The following is a 20,318-nucleotide window of genomic DNA, read 5'->3' as shown; positions in this document are numbered from 1 at the left end:
AAACACGATTCGTCATACTAGACCGCCTTCTTCCATTGCTCTATGGTCCAGTTCTGATGCTCACATGCCCAATGTAGGCACTTTCCGTGGTTTACTGCTGTCAGCATGGGCACTTTGACCGTTCTGGGGCTTTGCAGCCCCAAATGCAGCAAGCTGCGAGGCACTGTGTGTTCTGCCACCTTTCTATCATAGCCAGCATTAACCTTTTCAGCAATTTTGTGCTACTGAAGCAATTCTGTAGGATCAGACCAGACAGGCTAGCCTTTACTCCCCACACGCATAAATGAGCCTTGGGTGCCCATAATCCTGTTGCTGGTTCACCGGTTGTCCTTCCTTGGACCACTTTTGGTAGGTACTAACCAGTGCATACTGGGAATACTCCACAAGACCTACTATTTTGCAGCTTCTCTGACCCAGTCATCTAGCCATCAGAATTTGGCCCTTGTCAAAGTTTACTGTTCTTTACTTTAGATCACATCAACATTTAATAACAACCTGTACTGGACAGGTGCCAGTGCAACGCGATGTTTCTCACTTCACCTGCAACTGGTTTTAATGTTCTGCCTGAACAGTGTATACTGCCTTCATAACAAACACATGGTGAGAGGAATTATACATGCATATTTTATATTATCTTTTTTTTTTTCTATTAGGCTGAACTAAACTTTACTGCAGGAGATGTCATAACAGTGTTTGGACCAATGGATGAAGATGGGTTTTATTATGTGAGTTATATTCTCTACAAGTGCTTATGTATGACTTGTAAAGGGAGTGTTGTAATTCGTGTTTCTAATATGACCGTTGTAAGTATCATTTCAGAACCAGAAACACATAGACCATATGGTTGTTTTGATAAGTGTAATAGAAAAACGGTAAAAGGATAAAGATTAAAAAAACAACTTAATTTTGAGGATTTTCTTGGACTTGAATCTTACTCCCAGAAGAGTTCATGCTGTGAGATCATCATATTTTCTGTTCCTATTTTATAAAAAAAGGGAAAAGAAAAGATACGGTCTTAATAAATAAAAGTCTTACTGGTGTGTGGATTACATGAATATCTCACAATCACATGTAGAGCTCCACAATGTCTGACCTCTGTGACTCCCAACTATTGCTAGAACAAAGTGTCAGCGGAGTTAGGAAGGCCATGGGTTCCTGTGGGCGCTGCTTGACTTATTTTTTTTTCACAAGATGCGTGGTCAACCATTGACTGATAAGCCATGCAGCCTTCATAACATGCAGACAAGGGCAAAGCGCAATCCGAACGTCACTTTATTCTAGCAATTGTAAATGTCACATTAGTTGGACCCTGCTAATCTGATATTAATAGCATATCCTAACGATATTTCATCAATGTCTTAAAGGATAACTAAACTTTTCATAAACTTTTGACATGTCATAGGTGACATGTCAGAAGTTTTGATCGGTAGGGGTCTAAGAACGGAGACCCACACCGATCGCTAAAATGAAGTGGCAGACGCTCTCAGATGATCTCTGTGCCGCATCGTTTCTCGGATAGCCAATCAGATACGAAGTGGCACAGCGCCCCCCATGAGCGCTTCTTACCCTTCATTTTAGCGATCGGTGGGGGTCTTAGTGCTCGGACCCCCACTGATCAAAACTTATGACGTGTCAAAAGTTTTTGAAAAGTTTAGTTACTCTTTAAGTGAGAGAACCTTTTATAAGATAAATACTGTGGTTGGTAAACATTTATATGTTTGCTTGGGGGCCTTTTTCTATATAGTCTTTCTCTTCCTATTTTTATTCCCAGGCAAAAAATTATTTTTGGAGTATTGTATGTGTGTACCAATTGTTACTTATCCCTTTAAACTAAACAGGGGGAATTAAACGGTAAAAGAGGACTTGTGCCATCCAATTACTTGGAGGTCTCGCAATCTCAGTCTGCAGAATCAAAATGTCCAGTAACAGTCCATATGAAAGGAGAAAAAGAGGTGAGCATTTTATCAGATGACCTATACCGGACTTAATAGTTTATTTCTGATAATGGCAGTATAGATTATAGAATGCAGCAAACAATGGTTGGCCAAAAGGCATACTCGGTCACTGCCCTGCATATGTGTGGTAGTGACCGTGTACCATGCTTAACCTATGGCTGTCTATAGAAAGTAGTAGAAGTAACATATTAACTAAAAAGTTATGACGACGATCGTATTTTAAGGACAAATGGGGCAGATTCTCTCATATTACTACATGGTATTGAATCCCATATAGATCTGTAACATTTATTCTTAGTCTAATCCTGCTGCTTTCAGTATAATTGATGTTATCTTTTTGTCTGTGCCTGTATGTGTCATTCTTGGGATCAACAGAGGTTAAGAAGAAGAACCAAGTGATAGATTTAGACAGAAAGGGACAGAGACATGTAAGTGAGAACGCCTTTCCCAGCACCAGTAGAATTAACCTATTTTGCACTCCTTTCCCATCACTTCTATAGATGACGTAGTCACACCAACTTTTTTTTTCAGTGTCCAAATTACTGTTTTGAAACCATAGCTGAATGTTTAAGAGCTGTAACTGGATCATGTCTTCGTATAGAACAAGGGTTTTTGTTGCCTCCTTTACTCATAGCAGATTTCTTGCTTGTGTGAGCTTGTAGGTTTCTTAGCAGCAATGGCTCTTAGAGAAGCAAGGTTTTTTTAACGTTTTTTTTATATTGTGGTTTAATAATGAACTTCACTGAAATAATTCAAATTGACAAAAATAGATTAATAAAAATGTTTACATTTTAGTGAAAAGCAACAAAAAAAAATGGTTTCTATTGTGGTTTAATTCTTTTCAATATTTACTTCCACCTAGAATTAGAGTATAGAATAAAAGTATGTAACGTTGTCTATAGATACATATAGTAACTGCGTTGTTTATTCACAATTTAATATATGTGAATTCCTTTTTTGTTCATAGTTTAGCTTTGATGCAGCCATTCACCAGCCAAACTCGCATTCCAATGAACCCATTTCCAATGAGCAAGCTGTCGATTCTAAGGAAACTTCTGAAAGCGAAGATTTGCATCAAGGGATCACCTCCACTAAGAAAAAAAAAAGCTTCTTCTCTAAAGGGAGAAGACTCTTTAAAAAGCTAGGGTCTTCTGGAAAGAACTTGTAAATGTGGCCTGGCACATCCAAGCTGTAGTACAGCAATAACACCACCTGATGTGTAAGCGGCGATGAGCTTTTGTCTATTATTTTCCATCTGCTGGCCCATCTGGTATTGGTCAGTATTGCCACTTGTAAATAGTATTTATTGTTAAATGGCTTATGAGACGTTTCTTGGTGTCTGTGACAGCAAGAGATCACTATGAATGTATATGGAGGGCAACTGAATTCATTGTGACAACAGGAAACTGATTGTAAGCACTGATCTGCTAAGAGCTACCAAAGGGAACCAAAAGCCTGGATTCTGTAAACTTTTATGTGCTATGTATTTAAGTGGTTCCCTGGGCTCGTCACTTGTGCACTTGATAAGTGACCATGCCTTTTAGGACAGCAAGGAATGTTTGCACTGTTTTTTTCTCCGTTTTATGCCACGTCTTGGGAAATGCTGTGCAGGATTTATTATTTCTGCCATAACTACTAAACCCAATGCAGGAGAGAATAAACGCCAAAATAGCGACCTGGGCGAGGCTTTATAGCGCTTACCCATATTTAAGGAAATAGCTTTGTTATGTGCATGTTGGAAAAAAACAGAAAGTTCCTTTGCCTTATTTTAATGATTACATTTTTACTTGTTTACAAAAATTCTATCTGCTTTAAGCAGAAAATGATGGTGTTGTTTTAAAGCCAGAGTAATGTGTACATAGCCACTTGGTGAGCATCGTATTCCATCTTCCTTGTTATTATTCTCCTCTCCTGACATCAGAGCCATTACTATATACTGTGACCAGCATTTTGGACCACAAGGCCAGCATTTTGATGCTTTCTGTGTTCGTGTTATTTATTTTGCATGTTTGAAGCAGAAACCAAGTAAAATGGTTTTGATGGTTTGGGTTAACACCCATCAATTGTTTGGAAACTTTAAGTAACGCCATTGGTGTTGCAACATGTTCATTGTTTACAAACGCAAATACATTTTAATACAATAAAGTATATTTTCACTATTTTGGTCTCTTATTTTGAGTTTATGCACAATAGCTACCTTATATTCACACACATATTTAGAGGGAATGTCTTGTGTACTTGATTTTCGTTTCATCAATTAGATGGCAGTCTGTAGAAAATAAATAATGTTTGCTTTTTATTTTTTAAACTCTTTCCGGTGTCGACTGTATTGAAAAAACGCACTTCCTTTCTGTATTGTCTGTATAAACAGTACAGCAGTGTGTTTGTATTTTATGGCATCTGAAATTAAGAGGCAAATGTCGTAGATTATTACAGTCTTCAAGAAGTACAGCCTCCTACCCCAGAGACAAAGGGCCCTTTTACACGGACCAACTATCGGGCAAACGAGTGTTCACAGAACGCTCGTTCCCGATCATGTAAACAGGGCAATGATCAGTCGATGAATGAGTAAATGCTCGTTCATCGGCTGATTGCATCGTTTTAAATGCAAAAATATTATAGTTGTCGGCAGCACATCTTTTTGTGTAATCAGGGAGACGTGCTGCCGACATGATAGAAATATATGGGGACGAGCGATCTTAGTAACAGGCTGTCTCGTTGATTGGAACTCATTTACACATGTAAGACGATCCTAACAGGGGAGATGCTTTCAGAACCTTGTCTGTGTGTACAGTGTTGCTATCCTGCTTATCTAGGCCTCCAGCAGAACAGTAAAGCTGTCATTATCTCTCCCACCCTCTAATGATAATGGGATGACTTTGCGCACATGTGTCAATCTATACAGCAACAAGTGAACTAGTGTCAGCCTATTGTGACTTCTCTAGTGCCCATTGTGAAAACTGGAATAGGTCAATATTTTTTTTATGTGAGTGGTCATCTCCAAAAATAAAAATGTACAGTATGTTTATAATAAAATCTGAATTTAAATAATGAAATTTTCTGATAATACATTCCCTTTTATTATTCATGCAGAACTACAATATTTTTGGGAAAATATCAAACAATAGGATCTACACTATATGGACAAAAGTATTGGTCTGTGGGAGTTTTTGCCCCTTCATCTAGAAGAACATTTGTGAGGTTAGACACTGATGTTGGATGAGAGGACCTGGTTCGCATTCTTTGTTCTAGTTCATCCCAAATGTGTTGGATGGGGTTCAGGTCAGGGCTCCTCCAACAACGTTTATTTTTCTCACTGTAACTTACTATTTATTATAGCGGATTGCTGTTCATAATGTCTATGGATTGTAATATGCACAGGTGAATGCACAAACCAGGAGTGGATCCAGAACACAAAAGAGTTGTAAATCTGTCCATTATACTTCTCTTTGGTCCCACTCCTGGCTTTGGCTTCCAAATACTGATACAAAATACTGATCAAAATACTGCAGTGTGAAAGAGGTCTAAGGAAATATCTCTCACAATCTAGAAAAGTAGATCTCCCTTCTTCCCAAAAATAAGCTATAAAAAAAACTGTGTGGCACTATCTACAGGAGGCACTTGTTGGCAGTCTTTACAGGGGACACTGTGTGTGGCACTTTCTACAGTGGGAGCTGTGTGTGACACACTCTACATGTGTCTTTGATGAGGGCCCCCAGACCCTAAATTTGCTTGGGGCCACAGAAATGCCAAATCTGACCCTGAATACCTCTACAGGTGTGGAGAGGGGGTCTTAAACATTTTAGAAGAAGATTTGTGTTCTGAAAGCTTCTAGTTGTAACTTTCCATTTGGGCCACGCCATATGTCCAGGCAGCACATTACGACCACAATGAGTATATTTCTAAACAAAGGATAAAAACAGGATAATACGTTTTGGGTGCGGTTTATTTTCACCTGCTTTGCATTCATTCCTGCAGCAACTGTGGGGTCAAAATGCTCAGCACACCACTTAAGGGGTCTAGGTTTCAATATGGGGTAATTTATTGGGGTTTTCTATCATTCTTGCAGGTCAATGCCTCTACAAGTGTGGGATGGGGCTTGAAACATTTTCAAGCAAAATTTGTGTTCTGAAATCTACTGGGTGCTCCTTTACTTATAGGCTATGTTGTGTGTTCAGACATAAGATTAGGGCTACAATGGAGATATTTCTGAACACAGACCAAACGGGGTAAAACATTTTGGGGTGCATTTTATCGTTTTCATGTTTGTTGTACAAAAAGCCTGTCCTTAAAATTACATATTTGCAGCAGAGACTGTGTGTGTATGAAGCTACCCTTTGTCATGAGGTCCGTAATCAGGCAATTAAGAAAATTGTCCCTCTCTGCGACTCTTTACTACTAAGGTGCACGTACACAATTTTGCCGAGCTGTGGTTACATAGTTACATAGTTTGTACGGTTGAAAAAAGACACGTCCATCAAGTTCAACCAAGGGATGGGAAAGGGGAAGTAAAACATTTCTACACATAGGAGCTAATATTTTTTTGTTCCAGGAAATTATCTAAGCCTTTTTTTTAAAGCCATCTACTGTCCCTGCTGTGACCAGCTCCTGCGGTAGACTATTCCATAGATTCACAGTTCTCACAGTAAGGAAGGCTTGTCGTCTCTGCAGGTTGAACCTTTCTTTTTCCAGACGGAGGAAGTGCCCCCTTGTTTTTTTTTAGTTTTTTTTTTTACATGGAACAGGATTTCACCATATTTTTTGTATGTGCCATTCATATATTTATATAAGTTAATCATGTCCCCCCCTTAGTCGTCTTTTTTCAAGGCTAAATAGGTTTAGTTCTTTTAATCTTTCCTCATAACTTAGATTCTCCATGCCCCTTATTAGCTTCGTTGCTCTTCTTTGTATTTTTTCCAACTCCAGGGCATCCTTTCTATGAACTGGTGCCCAGAACTGAACTGCATATTCTAGATGAGGCCTCACTAATGCTTTGTAAAGTGATAATATTACATCCTTGTCCCATGAGTCCATGCCTCTTTTAATACACGACAATATCTTGCTGGCCTTTGAAGCAGCTGATTGACATTCATGCTGTTATTTAGTTTATGATTTACAAGTACACCCAGATCCTTCTCAACAAGTGACTCCCCCAGTGTAGCTCCCCCTAGGACATATGATGCATGCAGGTTGTTCGTACCCAGATGCATAACTTTACATTTATCTAAATTAAACTTAATTTGCCAAGTGGACGCCCAAACACTTAGTGTGTTCAAATCAGCTTGCAATTCACGAACATTTTCCATAGTCTGAACTATATTACATAGCTTGGTGTCATCTGAAAAAATAGAAATAGTGCTATTTATCCCATCCTCTATATCATTAATAAATAAGTTGAATAATAGTGGTCCCAGCACTGAACCCTGGGGTACACCACTTATAACTGGGGACCATTCAGAGTAGGAATCATTGACCACAACTCTATGGATACGGTCCTTGAGCTAATTCTCAATCCAATTACAAACTATACTTTCTAAACCTATAGTCCTTAATTTACCCATTAGACGTCTATGAGGGACAGTGTCAAATGCCTTTGCAAAGTCCAAAAACACTACATCCACAGCGGCCCCTCTGTCTAGACTTCTGCTCACCTCTTCATAAAAACAAATCAGGTTGGTTTGACAGCTTCTGTCCTTAGTAAAACTGTGCTGGCTGTCATATTTAATACTATTTTTTGTCACATAATCCTGTATATAGTCCCTCGATAGCCCCTCAAACATTTTCCCCACAATGAATGTTAAGCTTACTGGTCTATAATTACCTGGGGAAGACCTAGAGCCCTTTTTGAAAATAGGCACCACATTTGCCCTGCGCCAGTCCCTTGGCACTATACCAGTCACGAGAGAATCTCTAAATATTATGAAGAGGGGGACAGAAATAACTGAACTAAGCTTTTTAAGGACTCTATGGTGTAACCCATCTGGTGCCAGGGCCATGTGTACGTTTATTTTATTTAATTTAGCTTGCACCATATCTACATTCATCCAATTCAGTATATCAACTGATATATTAACAGCACTGGCACCAGCTACATCAGCTGCTCTTTCTTCTGTTGTAGATACAGAGCTGAAGAACCCATTTAGTAACTCTGCCTTCTCTTGATCCCCTGTGACCAACTCCCCATTACCACTATCTAGGGGTCCTACATGTTCAGACCTTGGCTTTTTTGCATTTATATACTTGAAGAATTTTTTGGGATTTGTTTTACTATCCTTGGCCACCTGCCTTTCATTTTGTATTTTTGCTGATTTTATTACCTTTTTACAGATTTTATTAAGCTCTTTATAATTTACAAAGGCTACAAATGTACCCTCAGATTTGTATTTTTCAAATGCCCTTTTTTTTGTCATGTATTGCCCTTTTTACAGAAGGTGTAAGCCATTTAATTTTAGCCGTTTATACTAGTTACCTTTAGGAATACATTTTGCACTATAATTACCCAAAGTAGATTTGAAAATCTCCCATTTATACCATTATTTTACATTAGTTCATCCCAGTCTATATCTTGAATTGCAGCCCTCATCCTGGGGAAATTGGCCTTCTTAAAATTAAGTGTTTTTGCCCTCCCAGCCTGTTTTTACAGTATATGTAAAATATAACTATATTATGATCACTGTTACCAAGGTTTTCACGAACATTGACATTCCCAACAAGCTCTGCATTATTAGAAATGACCAGATCCAACAGAGCTTCACCTCTAGTCGGGTCTTCCACAAACTGGCCCATAAAATTTTCCTGCAACAGGTTGAGGAAATGTCTCCCCTTTGCAGTTGAAGCCGAACCATGACACCAATTAATATCCCGGTAATTAAAATCTCCCATTATCACTACAGTAGCAGCCTGTGCTGTCCGCTCCATCTGTTTATATAGCTGAACTTCCATCTCCATCACTGTTCTCGGCATATTGATACAGGACGCCCGGAAACCGCGATTGACCGTAAAAAGGGGTGTGGTTTTGCTAGGAGGTTTCGCGGCCGAGCAGCAAGTACCGCGGCAGGCCATTCGCTATGTAAATCTCTTACATTATGACAACCATCTACTAATGTTTATATTTAAATACAGCAATGAGCTGGTACGCTTAGTGCCCAGTTTGGGTAAACAAAGTGATCTCACAAATTCGTATGCAGGATGATTGTTGATGAAGTACTGGTGGGAGTATAAGCAAAACTGCTGAATTGTTCGAGAGCAGCAGATGTTAAAGTTTTCAGCTAGTAGAGCAGAAGACAAAAACGGGCTGGACATAATGCCTGTGCTGGTAAACGGCTATTGGAGGATAGAGCTGTGAGGGTATATTCACACGGCTTATTTTCATCCCTTCATATGAAACTACGGAAGCTGAACGCCCCAAAACATCTGCCCATTGATTTCAATTGGAAAAACAGTGTTTAGTTCCGACTGCTCTGTTTTTGGAGCCGTTTTTCATTGGGTCAATAGAAAAACGGCTCCAAAAACGGACGCAAAAAAACACTTGATGTTTAAAAAACGGCTGAAAAACAGAGGCTGTATTTTACAGCAGTTTTTTGTTTAGCGTGTGAACATACCCTTAAACTTGTACAGGCAAACAGACCAGAAACAGTCACATAAAAGGTAATCTGACTGCATTTTGTCTGGCATTATCCTGTATGTTCAAAGTATGGGAATGGGGAAAACTAGGTAGTCATAATAAACTAGCCACTGATTATGCTGAACACAGTGCACATACAATACAACTTTCCGGTTTTAGCAAGTAAATATTATTTTGTATAATGAAGAGTTATACAATTACTGATAACTGTACTGTGGGTCCATCACATGAGCAGGACTTCCTCTGGAAGTAAAAAAAAAAAAAATAAGATTCCTATTGAATGAGAGCAAGCAGAGACCTTTAAAACAACTAGAAAGTATATTGAAAAGTTGTATAATTTTTCACTATACAAATAATATCTATCTGCTGAATCTGGAATACCCCTTTAAATTCCTGGCCCAAAGTGGCAATACTATTATTGCAAACCACCCTTGTATATGGAATTTTAAGATTTTTTTTTTAAAATCAAATTGGAACCTTGCTTCCTTTTAAAATTACCTAGGAGTCCTACTAGTTGCCATGGACAACACTGACACTTTTTATTAGACCAATCCCCAATATCGGTGGTCACCAGCAGTTGTCAGTTGGAGTATTTCTACTACAAACTTCAGTTTTTACCAAGAAGCCGCGTAATTTTTCTGCCGCCGATTTTTCTAGAAATGTGTGAATACGTGTTTTTCAACTACACCGCCAACGCACTGTGTGTACATACCGTAAGGCCTGATTCACACGAACGTGTTAAACGTCCGCGGGACGGCCGTTGAAACAGCGGCTGTCCCACGGACCTATGTAATTCAATGTGGCCGTTCACACAGCCGTGGTTTCAATGGACCGTGTGAAGGGTCGCTGGGAAAATAGGACATGTCCGTTCTTTTCACGCATCACGCATCTCTCCATAGACACTCATCTATGGGGGATGCGTGACATCGCATCCCGCAGCGCTGAGCACGGATGCACCTCGGACGTGAAAAACTGCTGCGCAGCGCTCGTGTGAATCAGGCCTAAGGGTCAGTTCACACAGAGATTTTTGATAACCGCTTCGGAAAATGCGCCAAAAAACGTCCGAAAATGCCTCCCATTGATTTTAATGGGAGGCGGAGGCGTTTTTTTCCGGCGAGCGGAAAAACCGTCTCGCGGGAAAAGAAGCGGCATGCCCTATCTTGGCGTGTTTACGTCTCTGACCTCCCAGTGTGAACAGGGCCTGAGAGAAAAGCAAAGTGAAGTACGTGCCTAGACCACTCTCCATTACCCCTTTTATGCTCTCAGCGGAGTGGCAATTTTGCTGTGATCTGAGCTAGACAGGTTGCTGGGGAAGAACTGCAGGACAATCTCATGTAAAAGGCTGCAACTGTTAAGCAATGCATCTCTAGTAAGGGTAGATTCAGCAGATGTGATCAAATTCCGGTCTACTACTGCAAACCCATGGCAATAATTGCATCCATAATGCACGATTAGAGCACACTGTGTGACAAGGCCCTTACAAGTCTGTCTCAAATGACCCCCCACCTCCGTGTTCTTAATCTGGTTTTCCAATCATCTTTGTCACTGTAAGCTCTATAGTGTTTACTATTTTCTTTCTCTCTTTTTAGTATATACATTTATAAACGTAATGACAGCCAAAGTGTTTGAGGGCTTCTGAAAGCGATATGTACCCTTATTGTAACATAAAATTAATGAAATAAGTTCAGAAGACCAGGGAGGATATGTATAATGTTATGTAAATCTTGCCCAACCATGAAAACTTATCACACACAAGCTTGCAAAACTATCTGAGGTTGAATTCCACTTTAAATTGAGGGTTGTTTTTAAGTTCCTTTTCACTACATTTCTTCTTCAAAAAGAGATATGCACATGTTTCAGGAAGTGCTTATGGATTAGTCAACCATTCTAATGGCAGTTCCCCTATTCTATGGTCTAGTCATTCTGTAACAAATGTAACCACTAGAGATCGTGTCAATATAACCTTAGTAGACTATAAGTGTAACTAAACTGTCAAAAAACTTCTGACATGTCATGGTGACATGTCTGAAGTTTTGATCGGTGGGAATCCGAGAACGGAGAACCCCACCAATCGCTAAAATTAAGCGGCATAAGCACTCGGGTGATCGCTGTGCAACTTCATATCTGATCGTCTTTCCTCGAGTGGTGTACAGGCGCATAGACTTTCTATTGAGTTTGTACACTGCTCACTCGGCTTTCCGAGGAAAGCCGAGCAGAGACGATCATAAACAAAGTGGCAATGACATGTCAAAAGTTTTTTTCAAGTTTAGTTACCCTTTAAAGCATATTAAGGCACCGTTACACAAGCCAATGTTCGGGCAGGCGAGCCCCCGTACGAACGCTCGTTCCTGGTTAAACGCTTGCATTGTCGCTCGTTAGCCAGGTGATACCATCTTTTATGCCGTCATAAAAATGGTCGCATCTCGGCAGCACATCTTCCTGCGTAAACGGATAGTGCTGCCGACAAGATGCAAATGCATGGGGTCTTCTGATCGTAGTAACGATCGTTTGTCTCCATACTCCCATTTATTGGCCTGCTAAAATGGAGCAAACGAGCAACGATCAACATGCTATATTGCTATATATGGTGTCACGGTCGTGACACCATGTAATAATAAAATAGGATGTTAACACACAAGACTTGGATGACGGGCCGTTTGTCATCACATGTTGCTTTCTCAAAAAAGTGCCATGTGACGCAAAACATAAAAGCGCCATGTGACAGTCAGCTGAGTCTTGTGTGCTTATGTCCCAGCAGCAGCCGAGGACAGTGCAGTGTGCCGGCGTCTTAGAGGAGGGAGATGCCGGCATGACCTTGTGGGTCTGCGGTCACTGGCAATTGGCCTGTGAGTAATGCTGATGGTCCGCCACCGCTGCCATTACAGTACCCCCCTCACACCCCCTCTTCTTAGGTCCAGAGCGTGAGAGAAATTTCTTGACGAGAGCTGGAGCACCCACATTTTCTTCAGGCTCCCATGACCTCTCCTCAGGACCAAACCCTTTCTAGTCTACAAGGTAGAAGGTCCTTCACCCTACATTCTTGAAATCCCAGGATCTCTCTTACACCAAAGATGTCAGAAGAACTGCAGGAAGCAACAGAATCAGGGGATTTGCTGAATCGGTTCAGGACCACATGCTTTAGGAGGGACATATGGAATGAGTTGGGAATTTTGAGGGTAGGAGGGTAGCCGAAGCTTATAGGACACGGTTTATTTGTTGCAATATTTCAAAGGGACGGAGGAATCTGGAAGCAAATTTGTGGAAAGGGATCTTCAGACGACCTGGACTCCGGGAGAATACTGAGGAGGAATTTTTGTTTTCCTATCTGCATATCTCTTCATGTGATCAACTGCCTGAAGGATCGCAGACTTTTTTTTTAGTTTTTAATTTATTTCCATAAGATGAATAACTAAAAAAACAATGATCTCAATATAAGGTCACAGGGACACATATTCTCTGATCCCTGACCCAAATTAGAATACATTTAAAACTCCCCTCCCTTTTTTTTTTTATGGGCGCACAGAAAAAAAATGAATATAGCAGACTAGACAGCAGACTTGCGCTTGGAAGTGGACAGAATAGACTCAGGGCACTTGCTACTGAGCAAAATGTACACTACCGTTCAAAAGTTTAGGGTCACTAAGAAATTTCCTTATTTTTGAATGAAAAAAAATTTTTTTTTCAATGAAGATAACATTAAATTAATCAGAAATACACTCTATACATTGTTAATGTGCTAAATGACTATTCTAGCTGCAAACGTCTGGTTTTTAATGCAATATCTACATAGGTATATAGAGGCCCATTTCCAGCAACCATCACTACAGTGTTCTAATGGTACATTGTGTTTGCTAACTGTGTTAGAAGGCTAATGGATGATTAGAAAACACTTGAAAACCCTTGTGCAATCATGTCTACACCGCTGTAAACAGTTTTGCTGTTTAGAGGAGCTATAAAACTGACCTTCTTTTGAGCTAGTTCAGAATCTGTGGGTTCATTACAATCCATTACACTTGTGGGTTCGATTAAACTCTCAAAATGGCTAGAAAAAGAGAGCTTTCATTTGAAACTTAACAGTCTATTCTTGTTCTTAGAAATGAAGGCTATTCCATGCGAGAAATTGCCAAGAAACTGAAGATTTCCTACAACGGTGTGTACTACTTCCTTCAGAGGACAGCACACACAGGCTCTAACCAGAGTAGAAAGAGAAGTGGGAGGCCCCGCTGCACAACTGAGCAACAAGACAAGTACATTAGAGTCTCTAGTTTGAGAAATAGACGCCTCACAGGTCCTCAACTGGCAGCTTCATTAAATAGTACCTGCAAAACGCCAGTGTCCACGTCTACAGTGAAGAGGCGACTCCGGGATGCTGGCCTTCAGGGCAGAGTGGCAAAGAAAAAGCCATATCTGAGACTGGCTAATAAAAGGAAAAGATTAACATGGGCAAAAGCACACAGACATTTGACAGATGAAGATTGGAAAAAAGTGTTATGGACAGACTAATCAAAGTCTGAGGTGTTTGGATCACACAGAAGAACATTTGTGAGATGCAGAACAACTGAAAAGATGCGGGAAGAGTGCCTGACGCCATCTGTCAAGCATGGTGGAGGTAATGTGATGGTCTGGGGTTGCTTTGGTGCTGGTAAAGTGGGAGATTTGTACAAGGTAAAAGGGATTTTGAATAAGGAAGGCTATCACTCCATTTTGCAACACCATGCCATACCCTGTGGACAGCGCTTGATTGGAGCCAATTTCATCTTACAACAGGACAATGACCCAAAGCACACCTCCAAATTATGCAAGAACTATTTAGGAAAGAAGCAGGCAGCTGGTATTCTATCTGTAATGGAGTGGCCAGCGCAGTCACCAGATCTCAACCCCATAGAGCTGTTGTGGGAGCAGCTTGACCGTATGGTACGCAAGAAGTGCCCATCAAGCAAATCCAACTTGTGGGAGCGCCTTCTGGAAGCATGGGGTGAAATTTCTCCCAATTACCTCAGCAAATTAACAGCTAGAATGCCAAAGGTCTGCAATGCTGTAATTGCTGCAAATGGAGCATTCTTTGACGAAAGCAAAGTTTGAAGGAGAAAATTATTATTTCACATAAAAATCATTATTTCTAACCTTGTCAATGTGTTGACTATATTTTCTAGTCATTTTGCAACTCATTTGATAAATATAAGTGTGAGTTTTCATGGAAAACACAAAATTGTCTGGGTGACCCCAAACATTTGAACAATAGTGTATCTGGGCCTATGGTCATTGATGGTAGCACAGTTACATTATACCCAGATGTCTCGCCACGAACATTATATATGAGACGGCTTTTTCATCCTTTACTGGAAACAATTAAAGCCGCGGGCGCTACTTATCGATGGGGATACCCGTTCCATGTGGTTGTCAAGAAAGACTCAGGCTTCTTCCCTTTAACGCCATTTTTCGGATCTTGAAGGCCTGTTTCGCTTTCTACAAATTGACCCTTTTCCAGTTCCTGACTTGTTTGCTCTGGAGAGAGTCGAATAACCTCAAAGACGCCGCCCCAGACGATCCAGCCAGCCTTTCATCAGCAGGTCCCTCCCGGGGGCGAGACATATACCGCTAGTGGATCTGTCCCAGAGGGTCTCACCTGAGGCATAATTTTGGAAATACGAGCTAGTACCTTCTTCTGCACAGTCGACTGGAACCCTGACTCCACATTGACTCTATATGTTATGTCCTGTTTACATGTTTTTGTTTTCTTAGGCCTCATTCACACGGCAGGGTTTCCCGGCCGGGTGCCGGCCGTTCATAAATCGGCCGGCACCCGGCTGCATTAGGAATAATAGACTCCTAATGGGGCTATTCACACGGCCGATTTTTTGACGGCCGGGAAAACCGCCCGTCAAAAAATAAGACATGCTCTATTTTCGCCCGGATACCCGGCCGCCCGGCTCCCATAGAAGTCTATGGGGCCGGGTAATACCCGGCCATCACCGGGATGTGTCCCGAGTGACGGCCGGGTTTTCCGGCTCTTGCGCTCTATCTCCTCCTCCTCACAGCGCAGAGTGCATGTGAGGAGGAGGAGTTGATGCCATTCTGACGATTGGCATCGCTGTACACGGTGTGGCAGGGCCGGGGTGTACAGCAGGTGGAGGGAGCGCTGCGCTGGCTCCCTTCCCCTGCTTGTTTTAAAAGCGCCCTGGCCCGGCGACACCTTTGATGGCGCCGCTAGCAGCTGCTACTACTACAGCGACGCCACTATAGCAGAGCGGGGAGGTATCTCCCCGCTCTGCTATGTGCTAGCCGCACTTAGCTCCTTGAAGGAGCGGAATCCCCGTGTGTTCGGGGATTCCGCTCCTGGACAGAGCGCTTGATGTCTCTGTCCATATCTGGGCAGTGACATCAGGGGAAACTCCAGAAGCGGAATCCCCGAACACATGGGGATTCCCCTTCAGGAGTTGCCGATGATGTCACTGTCCGGATCTGCCCGGCCCGGCACGGATGCATAACTTTATGCAAACCGGCCGGGCAGAATGGCCGATTTTACCGGCCGGCACTCGGGCTCGGACGCGACCCGGTCGTGTGAATCCCGCCTTACAGTTAACGCCTTGCTCCACATATTAGGGAGTATACATAACAATATGACCGTGTGATGAAACTTATCCAAACACTTAGTTAATATATTTTGTCAGAACAACTGTTGCACTGAGTTAGTTAGCCTCACTGCATTCTTTATAGCGACACATGTACATCTATTAGTCTTAGCATTCCACCTCGAGGTCATGTATCTGCTACTTTTTTTTTACCTTCCCTCTCCTGACGCTCCTTCTCATCCAAACCCTTACCTCCCCCCTCATCAATCTCTCTCCCCCCATTTCCCCTTCCATACCGCCCCTTACTCTCTCATCACCCCCCCATACTGTGTTACTAAAGGGCTTTTTTTTTTACATACATCTCAGGGTATTGAAATGGTGGGGAATTATCAGGTTGAGCTGCTCGGGGGCTGCTCTATTTCTCACTTACAGACTAAGGCCTCATTTACACGAGCGTAATATACGTGCGTGCGACGCGCGTGCTTTTCACGCGTGTCGTACGCACCTATATTACTCTATGGGGCAGTGCAGACAATGCGTGAATTTTGCGCAGCGCGAGTGCGTTGCGTAAAACTCACGACATGTTCTATAATCGTGCGTTTTTCGCGCATCATGCACCCATTGAAGTCAATGGGTGCGTGAAAACCACGCATGCCGCACGGAAGCACTTCCGTGCGAACTGCGTGATTCGCGCAAGAGCTGTCAAAAGGATGAATGTAAACAGAAAAGCACCACGTGCTTTTCTGTTTACAAACATCCAAACGGAGTGTCAAATTAGAGATGAGCGAACCAAACTTCACCGGGTTCGGGCGAACTCGGCAAAAATTTTTCCGGTACGCGACGTCAGGAGACAGTCACTGTCCACGGTGCTGAAAGAGTTAAACTGTTTCAGCACCAAGGACAGTGACTTCCGATCACAATATACATGAACGTGTGGAAAAAAAAAAGAAGTTCTGACTTACCGATAACTCCCGGCTTCTTCCTCCAGTCTGACCTCCCGGGATGACAATTCAGTCCAAGTGACAGCTGCAGCCAATCACAGGCCAAGCACAGGCTGCAGCGGTCACATGGACTGCCGCGTCATCCAGGGAGGTGGGGCCGGATGTCAAGAGAGGGACACGTCACCAAGGCAACGGCCGGGAGACCGGACTGGAGGAAGCAGGAAGTTCTTGGTAAGTATGAACGTCTTTTTTTTATTCACAGGTTGGTGTATATTGTGATCGGAATTCACTGTCGAGGGTGCTGAAAGAGTTACTGCCGATCAGTTAACTCTTTCAGCACCCTGGACAGTGACTATTTCCTGACGTCGCCTAGCCTCATCTCTATGATGGAGGCTGCGCGAAAATCACGCAGCCGCGCATCATACACTGATGACACACGGAGCTGTCAAGTGCCTTTTGCGCACGCCAAACGCTGCGTTTTTTGGCGTGTGCAAAACGCTCACGCTCGTGTAAATGAGGCCTAATGCTGTTGATATTAATGCGCTTATTGTTAGATATGATGCGGGCTCCTATGTCCGTTATGCGGATCGATCTGTTTCCGCCTGGCGGTCATGGAGACCTCTTCTGGTTGCTCATTTAGACACTGGTGTCCTAATACTTAGGGCAGGCTGATATGATGCTCAGCCCTCTTATTAGAAGGACACATATAACATACATCATCCCACCAGGAACTGGGATGCAGAAATGGGTTCTACAAGTGTTTGGCGGAATAATTGGTTTACTGATTGACTGTTGTGCTTGGTTTTCCTAGTCCCTGTAAATTTAACACCCTTTCTCCACAGGTTTGGTACCTTTGAGGAGTCAGCCCGTGGGCCTTTTTCTTGTGTGTCTTATTTCTCTCTCTTCTTTTTTTTTTTTTTCTTCTCCCTACTTACTCTATTTCCGTCTTTAGTTCGCTTTCTTTCACCATCCTTCCCACCCTCATTCCACTGCGGATATGGCGCAACATATACAGGTGGATCTGAAGATAGGCTCGCTGAATGTCAAGGGTTTACACAGCCCTGGAAAGCGATCCATCCTCTTCAACATGTTAAAGAGTAGGCACTTACAGGTTGCGTTTCTTCAGGAAACCCATCTGTGTAAGCAGAAGCCTTTTAAGTTGTCCAACTCGTGGTTTCCTCATGCTTACCATAGTTTCTCACCGGACCCGAAATCCAGGGGGACAAGTATTCTGATCTCAAGATCCCTCCCTTGGGAATTCCAGGAGTCTCGCAGTGATGATATGGGGCGAATGCTTTTACTCAAGGGCTCTGCTGATTCTCAAGTATACACCTTCGCCTCTTTGTACCTGCCCAACGCAGGCCAGGGTACGGCCTTTATTCGCTTTCTGGATGCCCTGGAGGAGTTTGGGGAGGATACCATAGTCCTGGGCAGGGACTTTAATCTCGCGCTGGATCTTACTATGGATACGTCCACTGGGTCGTCGTTGTTCTCGTTGTCCCAACTTCGCCGTATTATGCGGTCCTTTCACGATCACCAATTGGTGGACACCAGGCGGTTCCTACACCCGACAGATAAGGATTTCTCTTTCTATTCCACAGTTCATGATACTTACTCACGAATTGACCTCTTTTTTTTATCAAACACCACTCTCTCCACTCTACGATCTGCCGACATTGATACGATCTCCTTCTCGGACCACGCCCTCACCACCCTGACCCTTTTGCTACACTCCCCTCTCATCCGTCAGTCTCAGTGGAAATTGAATACTTCTCTTCTCACCGATTCGGTAGTTGTTTCTGATATAACGTTCAATAGATGACTATTTTGTAACTAATGCCACTGCAACCACTAACCCACGTATCGTTTGGGGGGCCCACAAGTGTGTGGTCCGGGGTACATTTATCAAACACGGCGTTCGGTTGAAGAGGGAACGTGCCGCAGCCACTGCCCGCCTACTATCGGAGATTGAACTCCTTGAGATCTCACATAAACGCTCCCGAGATCCGGATTGTCGGATAGCACGCCTCCAAAAAAGGGAGGAACTTCGAACCCTTCTGATGTCCAAGGCCAAAGCCACGCTTTCCAGATGTAAACGCCACTTTTATGAATATGGCAACAAATGTAGTAAATCGGTTGCCAGAGCACTGTGCATTCAACAGGCCCAAGCTTACATACCCTTTATTATGTCCTCCTCTCGAACCGGTGTCCATCTCCCTCTGGATATAGCCTCGACATTTCGGGATTTTTACGCTTCTCTGTATGGTGCGGACTCAACCAACCCGTCCACGCTATCCAGAGAATTCCGGTCAAATATCAAAGCTTACATTGCAGACTCCGGCATTCCCCCTCTATCGGACGATAATCTCACGGATCTGGAAGAGCCAATTACCTTGCAAGAACTGTCCTACGCTGTAAGACATTCCCGATCGGGAAAAGCACCCGGTCCTGATGGATTCACGCTCTCATATTATAAAAAATTCTTAGAAGCTCTGAGTCCGCATTTTCTGGCCTCCTTCAACTCCTTTTCCACCTCATCTCCTACCCCCCCCCCCCCCCCGGGATGCTCTATGGGCGCATATCGCAGTGATTCCCAAGCCCGGGAAAGACCCCTCACAGTGTGCAAGCTACAGACCAATTTCCCTCCTTAACACAGACGTAAAATTGTTTGCAAAGATTCTGGCTGTACGTCTGGTCCCGTTGCTTGGGGGTGTCGTTCACGCGGACCAGGCGGGTTTTATGTTGGGCAGAGAAGCATGGGACAATACGACTAAAGCTATCAACCTTATTCATAAAGCTAAGATATCCAATACACCACACATGCTCCTGTCCAGACGCTGAAAAAGCATTTGACAGAGTCAATTGGACTTTCATGGAAGAAACCCTTCTCCGTCTTGGCCTCCGATCCCACATGATGGGCTGGATAATGTCTCTATATTCCTGCCCATCTGCTAGAGTCCTTGTGAACGGAATCCTCTCGGAAGGGTTCTCTATTCATAATGGAACCAGGCAGGGTTGCTCCCTGTCCCCCTTGATCTTTGTGCTGACTCTGGAACCATTTCTCCGTCACGTCCGAGCAAATCCTGACATTACGACACTGGAGACGGATGCCACAGTCAATAAGGTGGCAGCGTATGCTGATGACTTACTGTTCTTTTTGACTAACCCGACCGTCTCCCTTCCCAACCTCATGCAGGAATTCCAACATTTCTCCAAATTGTCCAAT

At 42.8% G+C, this 20,318-nt stretch overlaps 1 protein-coding gene across 20 annotated transcripts in view; it reads left to right on the top strand.

Moving 5' to 3' along the window:
• Positions 1–4,114, top strand: part of TSPOAP1 (TSPO associated protein 1) — a 235,225-nt gene extending 231,111 nt beyond the window's left edge. For 19 of the 20 annotated variants that reach the window (XM_075854078.1, XM_075854076.1, XM_075854070.1 and 16 more), the window contains 3 exons: positions 654–725; positions 1,839–1,952; positions 2,923–4,114. In XM_075854078.1, coding sequence (XP_075710193.1) covers positions 654–725; positions 1,839–1,952; positions 2,923–3,123 — 387 coding nt within the window. In that variant the 3' untranslated portion in view covers positions 3,124–4,114. Of the gene's footprint in view, positions 1–653; positions 726–1,838; positions 1,953–2,330; positions 2,384–2,922 lie in introns of all 20 variants that reach the window. The other variant, XM_075854077.1, reaches the window with a different exon arrangement.
• The last annotated feature ends 16,204 nt before the right edge of the window (positions 4,115–20,318 follow it).

Source organism: Rhinoderma darwinii, chromosome 2 (genome assembly GCF_050947455.1).
Source record: "Rhinoderma darwinii isolate aRhiDar2 chromosome 2, aRhiDar2.hap1, whole genome shotgun sequence".
Taxonomy (NCBI): Eukaryota; Metazoa; Chordata; class Amphibia; order Anura; family Rhinodermatidae; genus Rhinoderma; species Rhinoderma darwinii.
Note: the sequence above shows the minus strand (reverse complement) of the source record. Positions and strands in the feature narration are given on the sequence as shown.